The 18,322-nt window shown below is 44.6% G+C and overlaps 1 protein-coding gene across 3 annotated transcripts in view; it reads left to right on the plus strand.

Moving 5' to 3' along the window:
• CFAP92 (cilia and flagella associated protein 92 (putative)) overlaps positions 1–18,322 on the plus strand; it is a 194,734-nt gene that overhangs the window by 90,676 nt on the left and 85,736 nt on the right. For all 3 annotated transcript variants that reach the window (XR_014225599.1, XM_082265897.1, XM_082265898.1), the window contains exon 8: positions 3,395–3,579. Coding sequence is in view for 2 of the 3 variants with exons in the window: in XM_082265897.1 (XP_082122023.1) it covers positions 3,395–3,579 (185 nt within the window). In the remaining variant the exon portion in view is untranslated. The remainder of the gene's footprint in view (positions 1–3,394; positions 3,580–18,322) is intronic.

The following is an 18,322-nucleotide window of genomic DNA, read 5'->3' on the forward strand; positions in this document are numbered from 1 at the left end:
AATTAAACCTGTCTAATACATATGTTTATACACACAAAAAACTTTATTAAAACCAGTACCTGTTGAAACAATGAACACCTTGGTCAGGTCTATGTACAGGATAATGTATAGAGTGCAGGGGTCAGGAGTAAGTAACAAACAACACAGCATAAGGAGTGGCAGCAGTCCGGATGACTCCTCATTCACATCAGATTACTTTCTTAGATCAAAGTCCCCAGCTTTCCCCCAATAAATCAGTCTGCAGAGTCCCCCCTTGCATCCATGTCTCCAAAGTCCTACCTTACCTCAGTGTCCACAGAGTGCCACCTTACATCAGAGCTCCCAAATTGCCACCTTGCAACAGAGCCCACAGAGTCCTAACATACATCAGAGCCTTCAGTGAACATGATAATGAGGTATCAGTTGAGATGATTTGAACAAATATTAGTGCATTTAAAAAAGCCAGTTCACCTTACAGGTATGAACTAGCATTATATAAAGGATAAGTTCGCCATACTAGCTGTCACTGTTTGAAAACAGTGCAGCCATGCAGGGCTCCGTCCACTCAGCCGTGTTATTCATAAAACCAGCTCTGTGTTTGTCCGACTTAAGTACAAGTCCCGATATCCTTAGCGGCTATTAGCTTGTAGTTCTCAGTGAACTACTATGGCGCTGTGGAGCGCTGTGGTAGTTTGAGTCTTCCTGTCAGTATCAGCTTGCCCATATGGGGGATGTACGGGCAAGCAGATACACTGACCGTATGCAGAAGACCTGCATGTCATCAGCAATCTGCTGTTTGCTGGTGCAATACCGTTCAGGCTCCTACTACAAAATATAATAAATGCACATTTTTTTACCTGCAAAAAGATGTGCATTTATTATTTTTTGTAGAAAGGTGAACTTATCCTTTAAATCTATGGCTAAACTTTGTAATTGTGCTAAAACGCATTGGTGAAATGAAGTGGAAGTGAAAGTCGAAGTTGAAATGTCTCCTATAAAATGTCAAAAATACCAGTTTTGACCCTACATCAGTATATAGTACATTTCCAAATATAAATACTATTACTTTTAGCCTTATTACAACAAAATGGAAACCACCAATTTTTCTGAGATGAACAGTTAAAGTGCCTATATTGTCTGACACTGCTCAGGGTCTGACCCAGAATATCAGCAGAGCTGTGGTGCATAACGTCATGGAGCTCAGTACTGGAATACCAATTACAATAGCCTACAAGCACTCAAGATTACAAATACAATTCGGTGGCATGTCCCCTTTCTGCAGACTGTGGCCTCAGCCAGCCTACAGAAATAGCTCTAGCTGGGAATGGGAGTCATAGCCAGACTCCAGAGTGTGGTTATTTTGTACTTCTATGTTAGTGGCTGATGAGTTCCTAACTTTAAATGTCAGTGTCTTGTTAACATTTTTAATTCACTGTCTTAGTCAGTTTGCTGCACTACCTGCTGTGGAGCCTGCTGCCTCATTATACACATTCCTGCTCAGGCTGTGCAAGCACTAAATTAGAGGGTTGCTAGGCTGATTGATAGAATTAGTTATACCACAGGCTGTACCTGTCAAGTTCCTGTTCAGACAGTTTATTAACATGAGAAGTGATACCCGTATTGGTACTGACATAGTATTATCTGTCACTTTTATCCCAAGCTGTCTCTGAAAATGAGTACTATTCACTAAAAAACAGTTTCACTCATTCTGAACATCAGTGGGATTCTCACCATTACTCAGTGTTGGCTTTAATCGCTTAATCAGACTACGTGTCACAATATAGATCATCTTTTAGAGGCTTTGAATAAAGCATAAGAGTGTGTTTTTATATTATGAGTAGTTATGTCGAATCATATTGTTGAATGAACTCCTTTAAATTCAGCGCATATAAAAGAAAACCTGTCTTGAGAAAAACACCAAGGCTGGTTTTGCTTATTTTGCCTTTTGAAAATGCTGCAATATTATGGGTCACTGATCCTGCAGCATGCAGATAAGCCCTTAATCTGAACACCTGATCCTGGTTAGTGATTGATTGAAAAAGAAGAAGGCCCCTCTCACACAGGCGGACCGTTCAGATCCGCCTGTCCGTTTTTTTGGCGGATCTGAACGGTCCCCCCATGCATTCCTATGGGGCATCGGATGGCAGCGGAGACATGTCCGCTGACATCCGACCCGATCCGTCAAATCTGGATGGATGAAAACCCTATTTTCCATCTGTCCACCGACGGTCCGTTCCCATCCGATTTCCCCCATAGAGATGCATGGGGAACTGACAGCTGTGTCTCCGCACACAGCGCGGAGACACAGCTGTCATTCTCCTGCTCAGTGGGGGATCGGCGGCTCGATCCCCCGCTGAGAAAAACGGAGTCCATTTGACGGACATAATGTGTGAAAGAGCCCTTAAGCCAGAGGGTCAGGCAATTGACTAAGGTTTTTAAAGCGGATAAATAATAGCACCCCCATATTGCTTACAGGTTTACATTCATCCATGGGGATCCATGAACAAATCTCCTGCTGAATCAGAGCACAACGGAATGGATGTTTGCATTTCTGTATTTTTTCAGACCTAGACCAACTCAGAGGTAGTAAATGTAAATGGACGCCTGCCCGTTTTTAATCTGCCTACCTTTAGCCTAATGCCCCTTCAGCAGCAGGTCAGATGACAGGTCTGTGTCTGCTCAATTTATGCAGAGCGGACACAGACAGAGCCTGCGCAGCTCCATGGATGGCCAGGTGTAAATGGACAGCTGACTACATTCCAATCTAGCTACATGGAGGAAAATGAATCCTCTTTTGTTTGTTATTAGCGGACCAGATCAGATTTGGAGCTAAGCAGGTATATATTGAAGTCTGTTTGCACCCGCTGGTCCATAGGGGTGAATGGACCCCCTGAAAAACTGACAAGGAAGACCTTATCAGAACAGCCGTGTGAAAGGGGTCTAAGTCACAGACTGATTGTGTCATCTCTTTCACTCTGCTATCTTCTCCTATCAGCATGTTCCTTGTTGGCCCATGAGCAGAATGTGTTCAGGATAAATATGAGAACATATATCTAAAAAGTAAGGGGGTTGGTGTAGTAAGGGTTTCAGATTGGTCGTACCAGTCCAAAGTTTGTTGAGGAGGGTTATGGCGGTGGGTGGTGACACACAGAATCCTAGGCTAATATCTGTTTTCGAGGGGGGTGGAGAAGCATCTTTTTTGGGGTTAGGGTTGCAGTCTCACCAGTTCAAGGAAACATTATTTTTTCAGGCAATATCCATGTGAAAAGCCTATGACTCCCTATTGGATCAATACCTGGGGAAATAGAAATACTGGTAATTTGCCTTAAAGTAATCACAGCAGGAACCAACTGACTAGTGCACTATAAATTATAAAAAAATAAAATGGTTGTTTTTTTTGTTCTTCTTTTTACAGGAGATCTAGCTGTTACAGGTCGGATACAGGAAAGCTCAGATAAAATATTAGATTGCTATATGACTTTGGCAATAAATTCCCCTTTACTGTCACAACAACAAAGAGAGGAGCTCAATCCATTGATTATTCGCATTCTTTCAGCTACATCGCTCCCTGTGATGCCAACTCCAATTAGTATGTTACAGGTAATGTTTATTCTGTGATAGGAATTTTTATATTATCCAGAGCAGATTCAGTTATTACTTGAATTCTATGTTTATTTCACTATACCATATTACTAAAGTACTTTTGTATAATTTCCCTGCTTTTGTGGCCAAGCAGGGGGCAGTGATGTACAGAGAAAGCTTATGTCAGAGAAATTGTTGTACAGGATGAGTGATTTGAGAATATTGCCCATCACTGTGCATCTCTAGGGCAATGCGCTGAAATACTACACATTAAGGCCCCTTTCACACATACTGAACGTTCAGTTCCATCAGTTCAGTCACTTCAAAATGTATCAGTTTTTCATCCATTTTTCATCCGTTTTTTATCCGTTTTTTGTCCTTTTTCATCCATTTTTCATCCGTTTTTCATCCATTTTTCATCCGTTTTTTTTACAACCATTACCAATGCAAAAAAAGTATGAAAAATGGACCGTTTGTCCGTTTACATCGTTTTCCGTCTGATCCGTTTTTTTGACGGATGAAAAATAGGGCACTCATCCATTCCAAAAAACGGACATTGACGGAAGCGGATGAAAACGGATGTTAACGGATGATCATCCGTTGTCATACGTTTTTACATAGAGATGCACTGATGTCTGGTTTTCATCTGTCAACGGATGGATGAAAAATGGACAAACGGACCGTATGTTTGAAAGGGGCCTTAAGGTAGCATTTCCTGCTTACGAGAAACTAATAGATGATTCCAAATAATCAGATTCAAGAACATGGAGGAGGATTGGACTGTTCAAATGATCTGCTATTTAGCTTTAAATAGTATAATATCTAACAAATTTGGCAAATTTTTAAAAGTTCAAAACATAGTTACTGTAATGATGTTTATACACCGCATTGTCATGTATACGTAAATGTGTTTTTTTTTGTTTATTGTAATGTGTATTTTCCAGTTTATTTTATACACATTTTATGATGTTGCATCAGTTTCTGTTCCCATTATTCTTACCTCACTTAATCTGAGTTAATTGTAATAGTTAATATATAATGTACATACACTCAACTAGAAGATGCTGAAGGTATCTGTTCATGCTTGAGTCATCTAGGCAGGCTGCAGAATGTTAACAGAATTTTTAAACAGGAAAGTGAGCATTCAGAACAATATATAATAACTGTGAAGTACCTAATTAACCCTAAAGTGATACCTCTGGTCATCATTTTGGTTCATTTGTTTGTTTTTTATATTTATTAATGCATTTATATATTATACAGTCAGCCACCCTGTCTGCATTCTACCTTTGCCTTTTAAATATTTTTCAGTCTGTGCTTTCATCTCCCTTCTCATTTGTACCTCCTGCTTCTTCAGTGTTGGGGCTTTTAGTCTTATCCCCAAAAGGAATGGGCTAAACACGCCCCCCTGTTTGGTTTGCAGCAGAACTCCCGAACAGGGGAAATGTTCTAACCCAAACTGCGAACCCCATTGAAGTCTATGGGAGCCAAACTTTAAAAATCAAAAGTGCCCATTTTGAATCTTACCCCTACCCAGTCACCAGAAACCTGTCAAAAAGTAATAACCACAAAAAACAGTTTTTGACAAGTCCTTTATTACAAAATAAAAAAAATCCATCGTCAATCACGCTGCCTGCCGGACCTGATAAAGTAAAAAAGGCTCCCGTCTCTGCGCTTAGACATTTTTTTATATAGGCAAGGGGCGGGGTCACCTGGTGGCATCGCTCCTTCTGACATCACATGACGTCTTGTCATCTCATCATTTTTTGCCAATCTCATCCCCTTTACCACCCTTTGCCCCAAGAACACCCTTCATTGTTTATTCCTCGCCATCCTAACACATCCTATTACCCAGAAAAAGGCTAAGCAAAAATGTAAGTAAGGTGCACATCTGACTCTGTATTAAGAGCTTCAGGATTTTGCTAGCTACAAGTATATTTCTAAAACCGAATTTTGAAAACAGATTTTCACCCTTAGTATCTGGAAATACAAAAAGTTAGTCTGATTGATTTGTGACTTGGATTGCATGTGTTTGTGGATGAAAATTGACCATTGCTTCCCATGGGCACAGCTTGCCTCCCATTTATCCTTTTAAATGTATTTTCTTCTGATGAATATCAATAGTATACTGCCCTTTAGCGCTCATTTTGTTTGTTACATTAAACAAAGATTGCATGCTTCCACAGAACAGCAGCAGTAAAGGTTATATAGTAAATGTTTCTGTATGTGCCGGTTCACATTAGTGCAATCACAGAAATCGCATGTATATTCGGAGCGCACTGCTCCTAAATTACATGCGATCTCTGTGCAGTGCAAATTTCAGCTATACAGTTTGTATGGCTGAATTCGCACCGCATCCGCACTAAACACGCACATGACCCTTTTTGTTATCCGCAGCAGAATCGGATTGCATAGTGGTTCACACTAGTGCGATCCGATTCTGTGCAAACTTGCAGATTGCACTGCGATATGCGATCGCAACTGGGGGTGTCTTTAACATTTAATTGACACCCCCTGCGTATCGCATATGGCAGTGTGTAATGCCAGGGGTGTGGATGCGATGTGGGATCACGCTGCATATTCGCAGCGTTCCCGCATCGCACAAATGTGAACTGGGATTCAAGGGATTTGTAACTCTTAATTTTTATTTTTTACAAAACAATCCTTGTGTCTTTGAAAGGAAAGTGGACCCACCCATTGCTTCTTTCATTTTACTTGGGCATGGTAAAAAGGAAAAGATAACAGACAGCTAGGCTTTCAGATACAATTTCCAGTGTTTCTATAAATACTTATAACATGTTATCATAAGGAAAGTTATGATTATTTATATGTGCAGAATCTTGTGGCTCAAAGCCCGGACAGCTGAAACCCCCTGTAAAAGATAAAAGATGTCTCACACCTATGCCCTATGAGGGAGGACATCTCTTTAGTGAGGCACTTGACAAATTTATTAAAGTCATAACAGGTGAAAAGGTTTTCCCCCCACACTGGAAAATTCAGTCCCCCCCCCCCCTTCAAGGGTCATGACATTGTTGCATTGCACTGCGACCCATGATTTTAACCCCTTTGAGAATCATGGCTGGAATAAGAGTTCACTAAAAAGTAGTCTGTTCCAGTAGTAGACCCTTCCATTTAATTTTAAAGCGGTTGTATACACCACTTTGTTATTTTTACCTACAGGTAGGCCTATAATAATTTGCACCGTTTAGGAGATATTCACCCTGCATGCAGCTGCTGACATCAGCGGTGCATGCTCTCTGAAGGTCCAGCATATTGCGCTGGAACTTCAGAGCTTCTTGCCAAGGCATGCCCGAAAGAGACATAATCGCGGCTTCAGCCACTCAGTAAGTATTTCATAATGTGCTAGTATTGGATGCATACTAGCACATTATGCCATTGTCTTGCAGGTTTTATTTTTTTTTATTATTTTTTGTTTTTTTAGGGTATACAACCGCTTTAAACATCATACAATGCTTTTTGAAGATGTACATAAATTGTTCTGTTTGCCAGACTGCAGCTAGTTGGACTAGGGCAGTGAACAACCAGCAGGATCCTGTCTTTTAGGATCAAACTTTGGAAAACAAAACCTACCAAGTCAATACCAAAACCCTCTTCACAATGACTGCTTACCCCAGTCCTAGGAGTGGGGAGAAATTGCCTTTGTCTGGGTCATAGATGTCCTCGACCTGTGGTTTCAAAGAGGTACAAAATAGGCTGAAAAACTCTTTCCCCCTCACCATTTTCTTCTCTCAAACCAACTGAGATCTGCAGACCACCCTGACCCATCCTGTCTAAGTAAGTCGTCATTAGAGGACATTTTCAAAGGATTCCATTCAAAACCTGTTTACAGTGCCAGAACCCAATGGGGGTATTAATCATATCCTGGGCCTTGTTTAAATCCTTAAACCATTTTCTCCACGTTCCAAAGTTTCTCATAGAATCTGCAAGGTTGGAGGTTGGTTATTGCTTCTGTGAGACAAGGGAGATACGTGGCATCAGTAGACATCCAAGATGCTTATCTACATATTCCCATTTACCTGCTTTTAGCTTTTTGGATATCCAATCAAGCCTGGACAATAGGGAGGTTGTTTATTCTACACCCATGTCATAATAACAGATGCCAGCCTCACAGGCTGGGGAGAAATGTTCAATCCCTCACACTGTATAGAACATTGTCACCCAGGGGTGCCAGTCTCCATTAACTTCCTGGAACTCATAGCAATAAACCTGGCTCTGAATCTCTGGACCCCCCTTCTTCAGAGTCCTCTTATCAGGGTACAATTAGACAATGCCACAGCTGTGACCAATATCAACCACCAAGGGGGCACCAGGAGTCAGACATTCTTAACAGAATTAAGTCTGACCCCCCTTCTGAGTGTTCTGTTCTAGAAGTGGACAATCGGAAAGTGGTTACCTTAGCCGTCACCATCTGGACTAAAGATAATGGGTCCTTCATCCTGACATATTTCAAGGGAAAGTCCAGCCTAAAACTAAAATCTCCAAATCTACTTGCAGGCACAATCTATGACTTACCTATCTAACCCTGTAAAGCGAAACTCGCTATACATACCTTTTCTGAAGCACCCATAGACTTACTATGGGGCTTCTATTGTCGGCTGCCTCCTCTGCACCCGCCTTTACATAGAAGCCATCACTGACAGCTCAGTGTGGGATCGGATCGGCTTCAGAAAAGGTATGTATAGCAAATTTTACTTTCTCTTACGTCCTCCGACAGTCGCCGCCTCCTCTAAGTCATCACAATTGGGTATTGTCCACCTATCCGTAGGAATAGCTAGGCATATAGACTTAGTCAAAAGACAAAAGGCATTAGCATGTACACACCCACGGGGGCTGTCCCATCTGGTCAATACCCCCCCTGCATCACCACTCCCAACTCAGTTTTAGTTTGCCTAGCTTTCAGGAATAGTCAGGCTCCCTTGTGCTGGGGCTTCAGTCTCAGCCTTCCTTTATCTTTCATTTGATTTTCTTTGAAAAATGTCAGTTTTTTTCTCTCACTTTACTAGCTGTTTATTTTGTCAGCTTTAGAGTTAGTTATTCTTCGGATGAAGATGGATCATGCGGTGCTGGGATTCGGACTGGCCGCCCTGGTTCTCCAGGGCACAGAGGGTCAGATGGACCCCCAGCCCGCCATCGAGCGTTCAGCTATGGTTCGCCCTGGCATTATGAACGACCCATCCCTGTTCGCTGCAGGGATGCAGCCGTGAGGTGGCTACCTCACAGGACTCGTCTGCGCTGTAGCAGCTTTATGTCCCTGGCTCACGGCACTCCCTGTCAGGAGAGGACAGAGGTTTATCCGTGCATAGAGGCTCCCCCACGCCATCGGGTACAGGTAAGTACTTTTCTGTGTGGGGCCTCTGTCTGGGGTGGCAGTCTGTGTTGCTGTGTGTCCCCATGTCTGTGCCTGTGTGACTCCCTGTGCGATCCCTGCGGGGTTCGTTTTAGAATTTGCCAATGATGGGTAGATGCAGAGAACAATGCAAATGCTCTTTGTATTACATTAAAGAACTCAGAAGCTTCAGAACATGCCGAGGCAGCATCGCTGATGACCAAGTTCAATGAATGGGAACTGCATGGGGCAAAAAAGGCTCTGGGATTTAAATCTCGCACTCGTGTTTGTACACCACTGTTTTTTCCCTTCATATTAGCTCCATTGTCATATCCCTGTCCTCTCATATCCTTAAGATCAATTCCCATTTCTTCAAGCTTCTCAAGAAGTATCTTTGTCATCCCAGATCCTGTAGTATCATCTATGTCGATGAACCCCAAGAAATGTTCTTTGACATTTACACCTGAGTCTGTTGCTATGGAATGCTCTCTCGTAAGATGGTGTCTTCTCATGACATGTCAAATTCCTACACAGATGTTTCCAGTCCTTTGTTCCTCTAGAACTTAAACCAGATGCAATGAGTTCTTGTTGGAAGACCTTGCAGCAAAAACAATATGCAGCATTCTTGCTCTTTGAGTACATCGGCCACGGTCTCTCCACTTTCTCCATATTGGGTAGTGTCCGCCAATAATGCATCCGATGAAAGCTACTTTTGTGTTCAGATTTGTCTTTTGGAAAGCTGAAACTTTTCACCTGGTGTGGGCCGTATGTTACCAGGAAGTCCCTTAGTTTACTGCTCATATTTGGCCAGAGCCCTGGGTCTTCTAGACATTAAAAACTGAACTCAGAGTCACCAGGAACCAGCTCCTCCACCATGCTCACATCCGCTGGACTTTCCTCTCCAGGATCAGGAACATGTACAGCTTCTGCATTTTTCGATGCTGATGTGGATGCAGTAGGACTCATTTCAACAGGGGTCTCACTATCTGAGCTAACAGTTGTCTGCTCAGATGGAGGCTCCTGTTCCATAAGAGATTTGTCTTCCTGGATTAATAAATGTCAGCATGGCTCCTTTCTGCTTTAATAAAAAAGCCTCCTTCTTTGCTCTAATCTTTGCATATTGTGCACCAGAAAGATGTATGTGTTTGTTTTTTTCCACCAGACATGGCTGCTGCATAATGTTGTCCATAAAAAAAAAAAAAAAGGGACTATGCCATTGCGTATCAGGACGACAAATCACATGCTACATTAACCCCTAAATCACTTGCTATTTTGCCTGTGTACTTGTTATACGAGTCACTGAACCTGTTCTATTTCCAGTATGTCCTTTTTTTGCACTGGTGCATAAAATTACATATTCCAGATGCAGTCTTACCACTCATGTATAAACAGGCAAAATTATGTTCTGAAGCCATAGACCAGGGGTTGTCAAACTATGGCCCACCAGCTGCTAATGGCCTACATCTTCCATAATACTCTGTCAGCTAAGAGGCTGTCAGGGGAGTATGAGAGATGTAGTCATGCTGGAGGGCAACAGTTTAACAGCCCCTGCTTTAGACCTATTCACCTTTTATTATAAGACAACAGCTTGTCTACTATCATCCAAAAACACCTAAAGCCTTCTCCTTTGTGGATTTAACAAACATACAGCCATTTAGAGCAGAGGTGTCCGACCTGCAGCCCTCCAGATGTTGCAGGACTACATCTCCTATAATACTCTGTCAGCAAAGTGGCTGGCAAGGGAGTATGGGAGATGTAGTCCTGCAACATCTGAAGGGCCACAGATTGGGCACCCCTGAAACACCACTGTGTTTTTTATTTTTTGCACTATAAATAAAAAAAAATGCTGAAAATTTTGTAAAAAAATGCATTTTTCATTGTTTGTTAAAATGTTGCCAGTTAGTAATTTTTTTCCATACATTTGGACCAAAATGTATACTGCTACATTTCTTTAGTTAAAAAAACCCAAGTCAGTGTATATTACTTGGTCTTTGTGGAGGTCATAGAGTCTACAAGCTATGGTGCCAATCAATAAAAATTGATCACACCTGATATACCGACGGCCAATCTAATTTCTTGAGGCCCTGAAATGTAAGGACAGTACAAATACCCCCATGGTAGTGGCACGCATGAGCAGTGTAGCGACACTGATGAGCACTGTAGTGGCACCGTAAGGCACTGATGGCACAGATGGGGCACTGATTAGCACTATAGTGGTGCTGATGGCACTGATGGGGCACGGTGATGGCACTATGATTGCACTGATGGGGCACTGTAATGCCACTGATGGGGCACCATGATGACACTGATGGGGCATTGTGATGGCACACTGTATTGCCACTGATGTGAGTGCTGCCAGCATTGGTGCAGAGGTTGAAGGGGTGGGAGTCAGCCTGTCAGTGCTCAGACCATATGCCGCACACTGAATCAAATTGGTCTGCATGGCTGTCGCCCCAGAAGGAAGCCTCTTCTAAAGATGATGCACAAGAAAGCCTGCAGTTTTCTAAAGACAAGAGGACTAAGGGCATGGATTACTGGAACCATGTCCTGTGGTCTGATGAGACCAAGATAAACCTTTTTGATTTAGATGGTGTCAAGCGTATGTGGCGGCAATCAACTGAGGAGTACAAAGACAAGTGTATCTAGCCCACAGTCAAGCATGGTGGTGGGAGTGTCATGGTCTGGGGTGCATAAGTGCTGCTGCCACTGGGGAGCTACAGTTCATTGAGGGAGCCATGAATGCCAACATGTACTGTGACATACTGAAACAGAGCATGATCCCCTCCCTTCGGAGACTGGGCCTGCAGGGCAGTATTCCAACATAACGACCCCAAAAACATCTCCAACACACCTCCAGACCACTGCCTTGCTAAAGAAGCTGAGGGTAAAGGTGATGGACAAGCATGTCTCCTCACCTAAACCCTATTAAGCATCTGTGGGGCATCCTCAAATGGAAGGTGGAGGAGCGCAAGGTCTCTAACATCCACACGCTCCATGATGTCCTCATGGAGAAGTGGAAGAGGACTACAGTGGCAACCTGTGAAGCTCTGGTGAACTCCATGCCCAAGAGGTGGTATTGGGCATGGCGGTATTTCCCCATCCCTGGGGGGGTGATCAAACTTTGAGCCTCTTGTGTGGGACTCCATTTTTGCCAATTGACTTCTTCTTACCTGATTATCAGAGACCTCACCTTACTCCTATTGATTATTGGGCGGTCTCTTAGAAGCCAATTCCCTACACTTTGTAACCGCAGTCCCAGTTGGATAAGGATCAACGTTCTTGTAGGTATCAACAAGTATATCCCAGCTTAATTTTGCTGGCTTCTTCGGCTTAATGTTGTTGGCCCTTTCGATCACCCTCCCCTTGACTGACCCTGTTTGCAAGCACCCTTGCAGAGTGATGAACCAGAGCTCCAGTTGAAGCACACCTGAGAAACATGTCAGCCTAATTCACACTCCGTTTACTTTTGGGTCCGTCTCCAGACCCAAACCCTATTAAGCATCTGTGGGGCATTCTCAAACGGAAGGTGGAGGAGCAAGGTCTCTAACATCCACCAGCTCTGTGATGTCGTCATGGAGGAGTGGAAGTGGACTCCAGTGGCAACCTGTGAAGCTCTGGTTTACTTCATGTCCAAGAAGGTTAAGGCAGTGCTGGAAAATAATGGTGGCCACACAAAATATTGACACTTTGGGCCCAATTTGGACATTTTCACTTAGGAGTGTACTCACTTTTGTTGCCAGCAGTTTAAATATGAATTGCTGTTTTGAGTTATTTTGAAGCGACAGCAAATTGACACTGTAATACAAGCTGTAAACTCACTACTTTACATTGTAGCAAAGTGTCATTTCTTCAGTGTTGTCACGTGAAAAGATATAATAAAATATTTACAAAAATGTGAGGGGTGTACTCACTTTTGTGAGATACTGTATCTAACAAAATACATTTGCTATAAAAATCACCTAAATATCCATAGCAACACCCCTGTGACTGGAGCTCAGCTTTATGACACTAGGCAGTACATTTTTCTGCCATTTACACTATACCTCTGTTCAATCTGGGGCCGATTTTCCTCTTGCAACCTAGGTCAGGTTGTTTGGCTATACGCTCATGGACCTTAAATTTCCTAATATTTGCAGCTGTAACCACAGGAACATCAAGCTGCCTGGAGATGGTCTTAAAGCCCTTGCCTTTTACACACTGGTCTATATATCTCTTTCTGATCTCCTTAGGCGTTATCATTTGCTTTCTCTGGTCCATGTTTAATGTTGTGCACATGACAATACCAAACATTTGTCTTTCTCCATTTAAATAGACTAACTGATTAATTACAAGATTGAGGATATGTGTGACACTAATTATAGAAAACCGTTAGTTTGAGATATCATTAAGATCCATTTACACATAATCTTTTTTAGGGGTACCTACAGATCTGACCAGAAGGTACCCAAAGAATGCAGGCATACATGAGACAGTTGTACTTAATGTTATCATTTTTCAGGGAGGAATGAATTATTGGGGTGCAAATAGACTTTGCAAGTGCAGCTGTACTAATTTCCCTTAGTACATTTAAATGTGGTAAAGCTTCATTTTGTAAAAAATACCCGGTCGTGGGCATGCCCTGGAGCTGCATGTGAACAGGCGCTGGTGAGTGGAGCTCTCTCTATCCGTTTTGATCCTGCGCCCGATATTCCGCGCTGTACTCACCCCATTTTATGTGTGACCACTCCAGCATACCTCACAGATATGTCGCCTCCCCGGAAAACATCCGAGGCAGCTACAAAACTTGATAGATTCCGGCGTCAGGAGAGTGGTATGCAGTCTAAAGATGGCGGCTCCCTGTCTTCCTCTCCCGCCCCGACCACATCACCACCGGACCAGTGCAAGATCCTGGAGGCGATCACAGATTGCAAAGCCTCTCTCACTACCAAACTGGAGGAGGTTAAGGTAGATATATCCCTCCTTCAACAGGACCTACAAAAACTCAGAGGCGGAGGACGACATTCCCCCGGTCAGAAGTGCGGTGGAGCAGGCCTCCTGCGATGTTGCCTACCTTTTGCAGAAACAGGACGATCTCAAGAATCAAGCCAGGAGGAACAACCTGCGGTTTATTGATCTGCCGGAGGGTGCTGAGAGTGCTAACCCTGCTCCCTTTCTGGAAGAGTTGCTGGTTAAGACATACGCCGGGAGGCATTTTCTCATGCCTTCATAGTGGAGCGGGCCCACCGCATTCCCGCCAAGCAGCCCCCTCAAGGTGTTTATTGCAAAATATCTGAATTACAGAGATCAGGACGCTGTTTTCCTCCTTGCCAGGGAGAAGGGTAACATACCCTTGGACAACCACCAGGTGCTTGCTTTTCCTGATTTCTCTGCCGAGGTGCAGAGGCAGCGTAGCCGCTTCACAGAGACCAAACGGCACCTCAGAGTCCGCAACCTGATGTATTCCATGCTTTACCCCACATGCAACAATGCGGTTGTTGGGGGGGATAGAGTTCATTTCTTTGAGGACCCCGATTCCGCTGTGGCCTGGTTGGATCGCCTGCTGTGAGTACCTCCTGTTCTCTTCTAGTATGGATCATCCCCCTTTTTTTCTTTTCATGGATCTCTCCTATATACTTAGACTGCCCTCACTCTCTTTTAACATTGCAACCTGACATTGTTCTTCTACTCTACCTGTTATGGCTACCCACTACTGCTGGTGGCTCTGGGATTTGAAGAGATGACTGCCGCCTGCTTTTTTCACTTTTTCTTGTTAATCTGCCTCGGAGTGATTGACTGTTGCAACATGTGCCCGTGTATAGTTCTCTCTCCTCTGACCGGGAGACCCCCTGATTACTCCTGCATTGAACTTGCCTGCGTTTTGTCCACTGCTATGTCCAACCTCTGGGACTTTTCTTCAGAGAGAACTTTCCTCGCACCATATGTTTTTGTTTGCTGGCAATGCCTATGTTTTCGAGTATCGGGTTTATCCAGCAACTGCTCGCTACTGTGTGCCTTAATTCAACTCATTGGCAATTGCTCGCACTCCAATATTTTTTTTATATGTTCTGGGTACTATGCTCACACGAGTTGGGGTATGTGCTGGGCTGGGTTGGAGGGGGGGTTGTTTTGTGAGTCATGTGCAGTTTACAAGCCTTCTAAATGTGTGACAACTTTTATGTGGCCATGGCCTTTATTACTCTGTGATACCGTGTTTTTCAACTGCATGCTGGTGGGGGCACAGCCTGCTCTGGAGACTCCTCCCGACCTCCGTCATTGTTATGTTGTTACATTGTTACCATGATGCAACTTAAAATTCTCACCTGGAATGTACGTGGCCTATGTGATAAAATTAAGCGCGCTGTTGTCTTCTCCTATCTGAAGGAGCAGCGCGCTGACATCATCACCCTGGTTGAAACTCATGCTGAGGGTCCCCTATTGAGTGCTCTACAATGGCCCTGGGGGGGTTGGTCCTTTCATGCCACTCACTCCTCCTATTCCAGGGGAGGGATGTTGCTTATCTCCAAAACTGTACCCTTCACCCCTCAGGAGGTGCTGACAGATCCCCAGGGCAGGTATGTCTTTGTATCTGGTAGGATTGGTGACAATGCTATCCTGTTGTTAGCCTGGTATGTCTCCCCCGTATAATGCCACGCTCCTTACTGATGGTTTAGCATTTATGACCATGTTCCCCGCATCCCCGGCTATATAGATGGGGGATTTTAATATGGTGTCTAATCCACACCTAGACAGACTGGGTCCATCGCTGACGTCAGATCTCTCTGACCATGAAACCCTGTTCAGTAAACTCCTGCGCTGCTTTGGCCTACTTGACTTGTGGCGGCACCTCCACTCTGAGACCTGCGCTTACTCATGCTTTTCCACCACCCACTCCACAATGTCGAGGATTGACTCTATTTGGGTGTCCATGACTATTTCTCCTAAGTTGCGCCTTCCTAACTTTGGTCCCCGTCTTCTGTCTGACCTACTTCATCACTCTCACCTCACTCACTGGCGCCCCACCCAGACACTGGTGCCTTAATCCCTTTTGGCTCACTGCCGTTTCGGACTTGGAGTCCTTGGATCGGGAGTGGAACTATTTCTTTACAACCAATGGTGGCTCCGTATCCCGGGGGGGGGGGGGGGTGGGAGGCATTTAAGAAACACGCCCATCTGCATTGAACAGAACGCATATCTCTGTTTAAAAGGGCGTCGCACACTGACTACAGCGCCTTGCTGAGTCCCAATTGGCAGAACTGGAGCGTCAATATGCCCATTCCCCTTCCCATGACCCGTTGATCCAACTACGACTTCAAACTAGAGCCGTTGAGCAGCTCTGTCGTCAAAAAGCTAACCAAAAAATGTTTTTTAGTAAACAGCGGACGTACGAATATGGTGAGAAACCTGGCAAGCTACTGCCATATCTGGCCCATATGGATACCAGACCTCCGGTGGTCATTTCCCTCCACCAGTCTCTGATGGGTGACTCTACTGGTCCTGCGGCTGTGGCGGAGGTTTTTGCGTCCTCCTTCAGTGAGGTATACACGTCTGACCTCTCACAGCTCCTGGACTCTGTCGACTTCCCCACACTGACCTCTGCCCAGGTCGCACAACTGGAAACTCCTATTTCTGTTGACGATGTGACCCTTGCTATGTCCCACTTTGCTAAAGCCAGAGCCCCGGGCTCGGATGGGCTACCTGTGGAATTATTTTCCCACTACTCCGAAATCTTGGCGCTTCTTGGCTATCTTGTATACAACGCCATATTTGAAAGTGGCACTTTGCCGGACTCTATGAATGAAGCGCTTATTGTGCTGGTCCCCAAACTGGGTAAGGATCCTCTATACCCAGAGTTGTATAAGCCAATCTCATTGCTCCAGCTGACATTAAAATTCTAGCTAATTTCCTACCTTCACGCCTAAACAAAGTCCTCTTATCCCTTCAGCATTCGGACCAAACTGGCTTCATGCCGGCCAAGAACACTGCATTTAATACTAGATGGCTGTTCATGAATTTACAGGCCCCTCATGACTGCATAGGATCTAGGGTGGTTGTGACTCTGGACGCCGCTAAGGCGTTTGACTCTGTGGAGTGGCAATACCTCTGGCAATGCCTTTTCCGGTTTGGGTTTGGCCCTAACTTTATTAAGTGGCTCACAATTCTTTACCACCAGACGCGGGCCAGAGTGTTGGCCAACGGCTGGACAACTAGATATTTTCCCCTCTCGCAGAGAAGGCGGCAGGGGTGCCCCATTTCGCCTCTTCTTTACGCTCTCGCGGTGGAGCCCCTTGCCATAGCCATAAGATCCCATCCTGATATACGCGGGCTGGGCTGCCGGGTACTCGAGGAGAGGATTGGTCTCTATGTGGACAAAATGATCCTTTATCTCGAAGACTCTGGACCCTCCCTCCTTGTGGCCCTGCAGCTCATCCAGCTGTTCGGCACCTTCTCAGGTCTTACTGTTAACTGGGATAAATCCCAGATTCTCCCCATAGACGTATTTCCCCCGCCTGCTGACCAGTCTGCACCCCCACTGTCCCGGGTTGCCTCTTTTAAACATCTGGGGTCTATGTTTCACGCTCCTTGTCTGATTGCATCCCACTAAATGTTAAAACCAAGATGCAATCGTGGGCGCGACTACCACTGGGGATAATGGGTAGGGTTGGCTTGATAAAAATGATTCTCCTCCCCAAGATTCTTTATGTGCTTTGGCATTCCTTACTTCATGGTTCTGGATAAACTTTTGAGAACTTTTATGTGGGGTACGAATAGGCACAAGATAGCGTGGCGGCACGCGAAAAAATCGACCAAGTTAGGTGGCATGGCTGTCCCTGAGTTTGCAGCCTACTATCTCGCAGCCCAACTGTCCCATTTTTTTCACATCGACAAGCATGACAGTACTAGATATCTCTCGCTGGTCAGTCGTCCAGCCCATACGCACCCCTTCTGCGACATTTTGGGTGGAAGATGTAGGGGACCTAGACGATGATGACCGGAGCGACACCCTTGAGACTTGTGTACTCGTTTCCCCAAAACTTTCTGAAAGACTCACACAAATTTATATTACACACAGGGCATATCTTACCCCGGTTAGCCGAGCCAGATTTGACCGTTCCAAGTTGCCCACTTGGCCCAAGTGTCTTTTGTCCCCTGGCACCTTCGGACATCTTCTGTGGCACTGCCCTTGCATCCAAGGTGATCCAATTTCTTCATGATCACATGAGCTTCCCGGTGTCAATGGATCCTAAGCTGTGCCTACTTGGGATATTCCCCGATGAGGATATGGACAAGCACACAATACGTTTCTTGCATGAAACCCTCTTCAGTGCTGGGAAAATGATAGCCCGCACCTGGATTCAGTCATCCTCTCCTACTCTATTGCCTGGAAAGCCGACATTAATGCCACTCTTCCCTATAAGAAAGTGATGAATGTTAGCA

Source organism: Pelophylax lessonae, assembly GCF_965119305.1.
Source record: "Pelophylax lessonae genome assembly, chromosome: 8".
Lineage (NCBI taxonomy): Eukaryota > Metazoa > Chordata > Amphibia > Anura > Ranidae > Pelophylax > Pelophylax lessonae.